This window comes from Hylaeus anthracinus, unplaced genomic scaffold, assembly GCF_026225885.1.
Source record: "Hylaeus anthracinus isolate JK02 unplaced genomic scaffold, UHH_iyHylAnth1.0_haploid 11521, whole genome shotgun sequence".
In the NCBI taxonomy this organism is placed as follows: Eukaryota; Metazoa; Arthropoda; class Insecta; order Hymenoptera; family Colletidae; genus Hylaeus; species Hylaeus anthracinus.
This window is the reverse complement of record NW_026533944.1, coordinates 1-8,854: the sequence shown is the minus strand read 5'-3', so window position 1 is coordinate 8,854 and position 8,854 is coordinate 1. Positions and strand designations below refer to the sequence as shown.

Sequence of the window (8,854 nt, the reverse complement as noted above, 5' to 3'; positions counted from 1 at the left end):
TGTCCCAAAAGTCGGGGAGGAGCCGGAAATAGGGGGTAGCTGAGACGATTCTGAACAACAATTTCCTTTGCAAAAATGTCGGATGGGGCTTCGTTAAGGAGATATTAAGCGAAAACCCCGACCAATCAGAGCGCGCGTAGACCGTTGGAGCGGCCGCGGTAGCGCAGGCTACGCGCTGGTGGCCGCGCTTGTACGCGAACAAGTGACTTGACGTGCATCGAAGGACATTGGGCGCGGCCGCTTAGCTCGTAGCCTTCGCTACCGCGGCCGCTCCAACGGTCTACGCGCGCTCTGATTGGTCGGGGTTTTCGCTTAATATCTCCTTAACGAAGCCCCATCCGACATTTTTGCAAAGGAAATTGTTGTTCAGAATCGTCTCAGCTACCTCCCATTTCCGGCTCCTCCCCGACTTTTGGGACACCCTGTATATTAATGAACCTCGACTATTGCCGCGATCGTACGCATGGAATACATAAGAAACAATAAAAACAATCGACATCAGCCGATAGACTGGCTTTAAAAACAAAAATAGGACACTATATTAAAACGTCATAACTCAGAGAGTTTTCAACCGATCTTCGAGAAACTTCGCGAGGTTTAGTTTTGAAGTGTCCTCTGGGTGTGTGCAAAGTTGCATTGACGAGGGTTAACGAGAAACGGTTAATTCACACCCCCTAAAGGGGTATTTCTCATCAGAATCTGTGAAACGAGTGCGACAACAATTTTTCTCGCGTATAGTGTAACCATCCTGATTTTCGAGCATTATGCGAGCCGCTACTGTAATAGGATCGGTCCCAGAAAGCCTAGATACAACGAAGAACTTGAGGATGAGTTTCCCCGATTAAGACGCGATCACTTCGATAAGAATGGACTCGTACTTGGCGTTTTCACGGAGCGCTAGGGGGAGGGGGATGGAGGCATTTTAACGCGGGGCACGTACGCTGCCAAGTGTTCCTTAATCGAGAAGAAAGAACACACGAAGAAACGCGGGATATCGAAGTTTCGAAAGTTCGCGAGCACATACCCGAGGAGAAGCTACCTTCTTTCCGCCTCGAGAATCGCTTCTGTTCTCCCACAGAATCATATGGAGAGTCCGGATACAATACCCGGGGAATCTCTGATAATTTTCAAATCTGTCCGCGTGCCAACGTGGGCGAGCTAATCCAACGAACGTGGAGGATAGAGAAAATGCAACTGGGAATGTTGTTTTCGTATAAGCTGGACGATTAACCCTTTGCGATCCAGAGTTTCTGTACATTTTTGTCGTGCGTGGTTCGATACAGGGTAAATTACGATTTTCCAGTGTATTCCGTGATAGAAAAATTTTATTACACACCCGAATCTTTTATCATACGATAGGTATGGGCGTTACTCAGAAATTCGTATGATAAAAAAACAGGAAAAAAGGTAAGTTTCCTATAGTATAATTGAAGATACTTCCCAGGGGTGCTTTTACGAGTCTTTGAAACATTCGACGTTTTGTTAAATGTTGTCTAGGGTTAACATTTGATTACGTATGTAAGGTAAATTGTGGATAGATGTTGGAATATTTGCTAAACAGCAATATGTCATTTTACTAAAAAAATAAATGTACCGAGGATAAATGCACAACGTTATTTTTGTCACTGCAGAACAACGAAAGAGAAAGTTTGCAGTTTATGCTATGGCCTATCCTTTCAAGTGTTTGAGAGGACCCTTCCACTAGTTTATTAAAGACTAAACCAGAGATGGGCGAAACCCTAGGCTTCGAATAAATGTGAAGTTTGACGATATGTTTGTCTCGTTTCCTTCTTTGAAGACTGTTCAAAAGAGGAAACGAGACAAACATATCAGTAAACTCACGATTTATTCGAAGCCTAGGGTTTTGCCCATCACTGGACTAAACAGATGTGCTAAAACTACGCTGTATACAGCTAGAAATTCTTTCTACGTTTTTCTTTCAACGTTCATCAGCCGGTCTTGCGCAGCTCCTCGTTGAGAAAAGATCACAGTTTGCTCGCGACAATTTAGCGAATAAAGCTAAAGTGAATCTATAAATTCAGTATTTTATTATTCACCCATTTCCAATAATAGAAATAGCCTTTTTCATTTCTTAAGGTCAGAAATGTTCAAATAGCTTTTCATTATAATTGATAGTATGTACTATGTATGGTTGATAACACGTTCAATTGATTGGATAGAGCATAAATAAAACGAGCGATTCCCATATCAAACCGCAGCATCGTTTCTTTTTTTTTTTTTTTTTTTAAGTTAGCCCAACCATTCGTACGAACTTTCATACAAATTTGCGACCGATGGTACCGATTGTACCACAAGTTTTTGAACCGTAAGGCCGAACGCACACGTGCGCAACCGATTTGAAATTAGGCTTGCCAACCGTTTGCGTTCTTCGTTTCACCTACTTCGCTATCTTTGTTTTACCTAGATCCACGGTCGCATGCAACTAGTTTCACTAGTTTTCAAACTGATCGGTTGCGCCCGTGTTCGATCGGCCTAACGATCTTATTTTCTATTCGCAATGCATTGCAAGAAATACTCACAGCTTAACGCAGCGGTACGTTTCCCCGAACGTCGCATTTGCCCTACGACGGCATTGGGCGTCGGTAGTTCCTCGATGGAATAGTCACCCGGGGGAAGTCTCGTCTTTGTCTTCGCCCTGGCGTCCAGCACCGTTTGAATAACCATCTGCTCGTTCTCTAACTCTTTCCCCCTTTCCGCGGTGTCCTTTCTTTCCTCGATCACTTGACTCAGCTTGTTTAGTAGAATCTGCGAACGCGTGAATCCAAGATTTGCAAGATATTTGAAATAATTTGAATTGTTCATGATTTGGAAGGAATAGAATAAAAAAAAAAAAAAAGTGTACTTACGAAATTTTCGGCGTTGTTAATGAAATTGTCGCTGTAGTGCAGCTCCGCTGGAATCGGTTCTGGCTCTGCGGCGACGAAGAGGTTGTCGCTGGTGAAGCAGCACAGCAATAGTGCCAGCAGACACAAGCCCGTTCGTTTGGTACTGGACCTTCCCGTCATTCCCTCGATCCTCGTTATCGCTGAAAATCAACGTTAAACCACGTTAACTAGCTTTGAAAAACGGAGAAAAGTTCTTTCAAAATTAATCCACGTTGAAAGTGACATCGTTCGTTCGTTCGTTAGTTTATTTCAAGTGCGTAACTTATTCTACAAAGTTATTGCACTACTGCTTACTTATTACTAGCTTATTTCCATTCTTCTTATCATCTTCTTACATGACTCCTGCATTATTTTAACCCTTTGCGTTCGAGTGGCGCCTCTAGGGCGACATATGTAATTTAAAAGTGATTTTTGAACGTACTATTTTAATTTTATTTATATCAAAATACAGCTAATTATTAATTGAAATAGTATACATTGAGTCGTGAATGTTTTCAGATGTTTCTTTTCGAAGCAGAGCTTTTGGCTTTACAGAAACTTATTATAAAAATGGACTCGATTTCATTCTATAGAAAAATGCCTCGAGCGCAAAGGGTTAATACTGTTTGCAATATCTCTTACTTCTCATCTATTGGGGCCCGCTGGCCTAACAACCAACACCTTCCGCACCTAATCTATCTCTAAACGATCCCTTAATTACTACCTATCTTGAAACCTAAAGTTCGAAGCTTCTGACCACGAGATCGACCATCGCTTTCAGTTTTTCTCGCGAAAAAACACCTCCATCCACTGTATCGCCTGAACGCAACAGCGACAAGATGAATCGGAGTTTAGCTCGGGTACCTCGTGGTTGCTAAGCCCGTACTGTAGCTACAAACACCGCTACAGCCCCTGAGGGCGAAAACGACATCGAGTGTAAATATTGTAAAATGTAATAATTCATGGAATAGAGAGTCTCGAGTATAAGGAGTACAAAGGCTCAATTTGTTGTGTCAGCTGGAGAAATTAATTCATACCTTTCCAAAGTAAACTTACAATTTAATTATTAAAAAAAACCAACGAAGACATCCAGTGTGACTATTGCTGCTTTCGAGTGTAAAATGAAATTCATGGAACAGAGAGTCGAAAGTGTCACAATGAGAAAGGGTTCTTCTGTGTCTTTCTCAAGGCAAACTTATAATTTCTTTATAAAGAAAAACCAAGCATCTTTTAATCTTCGTTCAGTCATACATTCCAAGAGAGCACGTACAGTTGTAAATATCTGTGTGTTTCATTACCATGAATGTTAATAACTTTCATGTAACAAAATGATGGGTAACTCTTAACTATTCTTAATGTAATCAATAACCTATCTACATATGTATTGAACGTCAATTATTAAATTGGCTTTAATGAAATAATCCTACTTAACCATTTCTGTTTAAACTAAAATCATAAATAATTAAATGCGAAGGCAGAGAATTCATTTCTACGCCGAGTAATTGTCAAGTACACCGATGATCTGTCAGAAGACCAACAATAAGCAAAATCCAAAGATTACTTAACTTCCTGTACATAGATAAATCGTAATGGACCATCAGGTTGAGTCATAGCCTGGTAATTTGACCTAAAAAAAACGAAGACTAAATAATATTACCTAATAGCTATTACCTACCTAACCCAGACCTATCCCAGACCTAACTCAGACCTAAACTACAATTATAAACGATCGAATCACCTAACAACCAACACCTTCCGCACCTAATCTATCTCTAAACGATCCCTTAATGACTACCTATCCTGAAACCTAAAGTTCGAAGCTTCTGACCACGAGATCGACCATCGCTTTCAGTTTTTCTCGCGAAAAAACACCTCCATCCACTGTATCGCCTGAACGCAACAGCGACAAGATGAATCGGAGTTCGTGCCGCGAACTCTGTATTATTATTGGCTGGCCAGAAACGGACTTCTTCCCTATTTGCTGCTCATCCATCATTCATTCGAGCCGGGCGAGCGCGGCCGAGAATCGAAATAATCCGGGAAATTATACCACGGGCGAAAGTCTTTGGCGAAAGTCTTTGGCGAAAGTCTTTCGGGATCGATGACTGACGCGTCCCGGGTAAGCGTCTAAACTCGACGAAATCTCGCCGAAAGGGGGAGAAAGACTCGAAAGAAAAATGGAAGCTGCTGAATGAACGAAACGGGTTAGCGGAGAGAGGGAGATTTATTGACCTGGGATAACGATATCTCCCGAGGACATGAAACGTATCAATAGACGATACTACACTTGTAGCGATAGCGTGAAATTATTGAAGTAATCGCTCGACGATTACGGTCACCTCGCTTCTCAATGATAATTCTTGTAGGAATACTCGTTGCACGACGAATCGACGCAATCGGGCGCGACTATGTATAGCTGAGACACTGTGGATGTGTGTAATAATTTTACGTATACGCGACGTACAATGATACGGAAAACATACGTAAAATATATACATACGTTTATTATTTTGTCTCCTCCTACATTAATTCGTACAATTTTCAGTGTTTAGAGGTCTTAGAGAATACTGATTATGAATTTGAAGTTAAAATTTAAACAAAAAGAATCAAATGGCAGACGAAATATTGTAATTTAAATATAATAATAATAAAACGCATACGTTAAAATATAATGCTATTAAAGATATAAATTATCGAGGGTCTGAAGTTTTGATCGGGAGTCCACTATCCCGAGCTGTAAATGTGTACGGCGTGAGAGGAATTCGTCTTTACGGCCATAAACGGCGTATTCACGAGTATAATCTCATGAATTATTAGCTCGGGGCGATGCAAAGTCTTGGATAGTAAAACAACCTTTCCAAATATTCTGATCAACGAATCTAAATTCCGTGTGTGAAACGATTTCGGGGCTGGGTCGTATCGACTTTCGGTAAACTGAATTTTTCCAAATATAAATAGTAATAATTACGACTTCGTGGCAATATCAGTGGTCTGAAATCCAATCTATGTATTCATATAAAAATATATAATTTATACGTATGTACTCATGTATAATCATGTATAATTCGTATGTATTTAGAACTTGTTTATTACTCAACTATTGCCAACACGTTTGCTGCAGGTTTTGGTGACAATTATCGATATGTAAACACATTATTTATAACTGAAATAATTTTTATTTGTTACTTCTAGTCCTCTTCACTGTCACCCCTAAAAATTTCATTCTTATTCATTTACTGGTTCAATCATTATAATTTATTGAAAAAAAGGTGGCAGAAGATTTCAAACATCTAAATATCGACAATTTTTATTTGTTACTTCTACTTTTCTTCACTGTCACCCCTAAAAATTTCATTCTTATCCATTTACTAGTTCAATAATTATGATTTATTTTAAAAAAGGTGGCAGTAGATTTCAAACATCTATAAAATCGACAATTTTTATTTGTTATTTCTTCTTCTCTTCATTGGTACCTCCAAAAATTTCATTCTTATTCATTTACTAGTTCAATCATTATAATTTATTGAAAGAAAGGTGGCAGTAGATTTCAAACATCTAAAAATCGACAATTTTTATTTGGTACTTCTACTTTTCTTCACTGTGACCCCTAAAAATTTCATTCTTATTCATTTACTAGTTCAATAATTATAATTTATTGAAAAAAATTTGGCAGTAGACTGCAAACATCAATAAAATCAACAATTTCCATTTGCTATTCTTACTCCACTTCACTATCAGCTCCAAAAATTTCATTCTTATCCATTTACTAGTACACTAGTCATAATTTATTGAAAAGAAACGCTTCACTCGACTTCAAAAATCTATACAAACAACACGTCCGAAATTCCCAAAAATTCGAGATGTTGCTCCAAAAGCTTCTCAGTTTCGCGTGGAAGGACTCAGAGGACCGAGTTTTATTTCGTCATCTGGAACCCCAGCGAGTGAGTCCTGCTATCTGCTCTATCGTTAGGCGTGGGTGTACATTTTCGAGTCGAATGAGCCATCAAACGTCGATTCGTCTTCAGGATCGACGCCGTACCCCGCCGTCGTCGTTCCTTTTTTCCCCCTTTCTGTTTCCCAGCCAGCCGTGAATACCGTCGCCGCTAACCTACGCACGATTCCCTTAACAATCGGTCGTTATCGCGCCTCGACGTATCCTTAACGCCTCGTCGAACGTCTTCGTTTGAGCATTAGCCAGCCAGAGCCTTCTGGATCGAACGCTCGCTCTTTGCCTCCGCGTACCTTCGAATCTAATTTCCTGCGTTCGACGCGCTTTTTGTCAACGCGACGGTCTTCGACGACTCGACCTGTCCTCGGACCAAGAACTGGATTGGAAACTGCGTAAACAGCGATGGACACTTAACGTTTGACGAACGATCCGTCGCGAGACGGATGGAACTCGATACCGGGGAGAAAGGCTCTCTTTGAGTTTCCACTTGTTGCGTTTCAGGACGTTCGAGAAGATCACGGTGTTTCGAGGACAATTTTTAAAGAAGCGTTCCTGTCTAGAGCGTCAATTTCGAGGTGTTCTTTTGCATTTTCGTTTTCTCGAATATGTAAGGAATTCATTTTTATGGTGTATATTTTACATAGTACATACATTTATTTATATTTTAAGGATATATTGGGCGTGGACGTAGGCTCATATTTTTATATACGTAAATGAAGAACAGGTATTTAAATTGAATATATATCTCCGGTATTTAATTGACATTGATTTTCCAAATTCAACTTAAATCCTTCAGCAGATATATTTTTAACAGATTTTCTTTTAATTCTAGGCTAAAATAGCCCCGTAATTTATTAGGGCACTTTAAACAAGAGTTTAAGTAGGAAAGATCGAAACTAGTCCTGATCCAGACCTAACTTCGTATATACGACATAAAACAAATAGAAACAGTATTTCTCAATCTTTCTTCGATTTGACGAAATTAAAGAAACGAATTCAATGTATTCCAAATCCTCGAGAATCAGACGACAGAATAGAATCATCTCCACTATTTACGTCCATAAAATGTGCGCAACCCATCTTTATCGATCTACTTTCACAAAAATTATCACACGTCGCGTTTGCAAACGAACTGGCTCGACTTTGTCACTCGAAACCGACAAGCACCGCATTCGAAGCGATTCAAAACTTCACAATCTTGGATATATCGAATCTTTCCACGATGGAGATTCCAATTTTTGTATCCGTAGATTCTGGTTAGTCAAAAAGGAGAGACCAGGGAACAGGAAGGAAGTCGGCGCCGCGTTGCGGAGTCGAATTCGAGCGGTGCTCGTGATTGTTCAAAGCATAACTTTGACGTTTCTCGTTACGCTCTGCGTGCCACGATCATATCGCGTTTGCCCCTGGAATTCTGACGTATTATCCGTGTTTATTAACCCCTTTACAGGTCCTGAGCACACGAAATCGTTCAAATTTGCCTGATTGACCTTTTCTCCGCTAAACCGACACGCTCTGCTCGCGAACGAGAAAAATGAATCCGACTAAAAATGTCATCGCTTATTGGGTTATTACACATATGTATTACACATATGTACGAACATAAAGAAAAACATTGAAAGTTGACATTGTAATATTTGCAGAGCAGAATAAATTTCTATTAATATTGCGCAAAGACGTTATTTTGTGTAAAGATCCGCAGTCGAGTCGTTTCATTATGCCTAGATAGAGTATACAGGGTGTCCCAAAAGTCGGGGAGGAGCCGGAAATGGGAGGTAGCTGAGACGTTTCTGAACAACAATTTCCTTTGCAAAAATGTCGGATGGGGCTTCGTTAAGGAGATATTAAGCGAAAACCCCGACCAATCAGAGCGCGCGTAGACCGTTGGAGCGGCCGCGGTAGCGCAGGCTACGCGCTGGTGGCCGCGCTTGTACGCGAACAAGTGACTCGACGTGCATCGAAGGACATTGGGCGCGGCCGCTTAGCGCGTAGCCTTCGCTACCGCGGCCGCTCCAACGGTCTA

The 8,854-nt window shown here is 40.5% G+C and overlaps 1 protein-coding gene across 1 annotated transcript; it reads right to left on the bottom strand.

The window, feature by feature from the left end:
- Nucleotides 1-2,403: 2,403 nt before the first annotated feature.
- LOC128896554 (uncharacterized) lies at nucleotides 2,404-3,341 on the bottom strand. The gene is made up of 3 exons (XM_054159919.1): nucleotides 3,201-3,341; nucleotides 2,868-3,046; nucleotides 2,404-2,766 (listed from the first exon to the last, which is right to left on the bottom strand). Exons 2-3 carry the CDS (start codon nucleotides 3,024-3,026, stop codon nucleotides 2,503-2,505), a joined length of 423 nt encoding a protein of 140 aa, XP_054015894.1. The 5' UTR covers nucleotides 3,027-3,046; nucleotides 3,201-3,341; the 3' UTR covers nucleotides 2,404-2,502.
- Nucleotides 3,342-8,854: the final 5,513 nt, after the last annotated feature.

Excerpts from the sequence above, each read along its gene's own strand:
- LOC128896554 (XM_054159919.1), bottom strand. The coding sequence starts at position 3,026 with ATGACGGGAAGGTCCAGTACCAAACGAACGGGCTTGTGTCTGCTGGCA. Across the intron at positions 2,767-2,867 it reads TTAACAACGCCGAAAATTTC|ATTCTACTAAACAAGCTGAG; the intron begins GTAAGTACACTT and ends ACGCGTTCGCAG.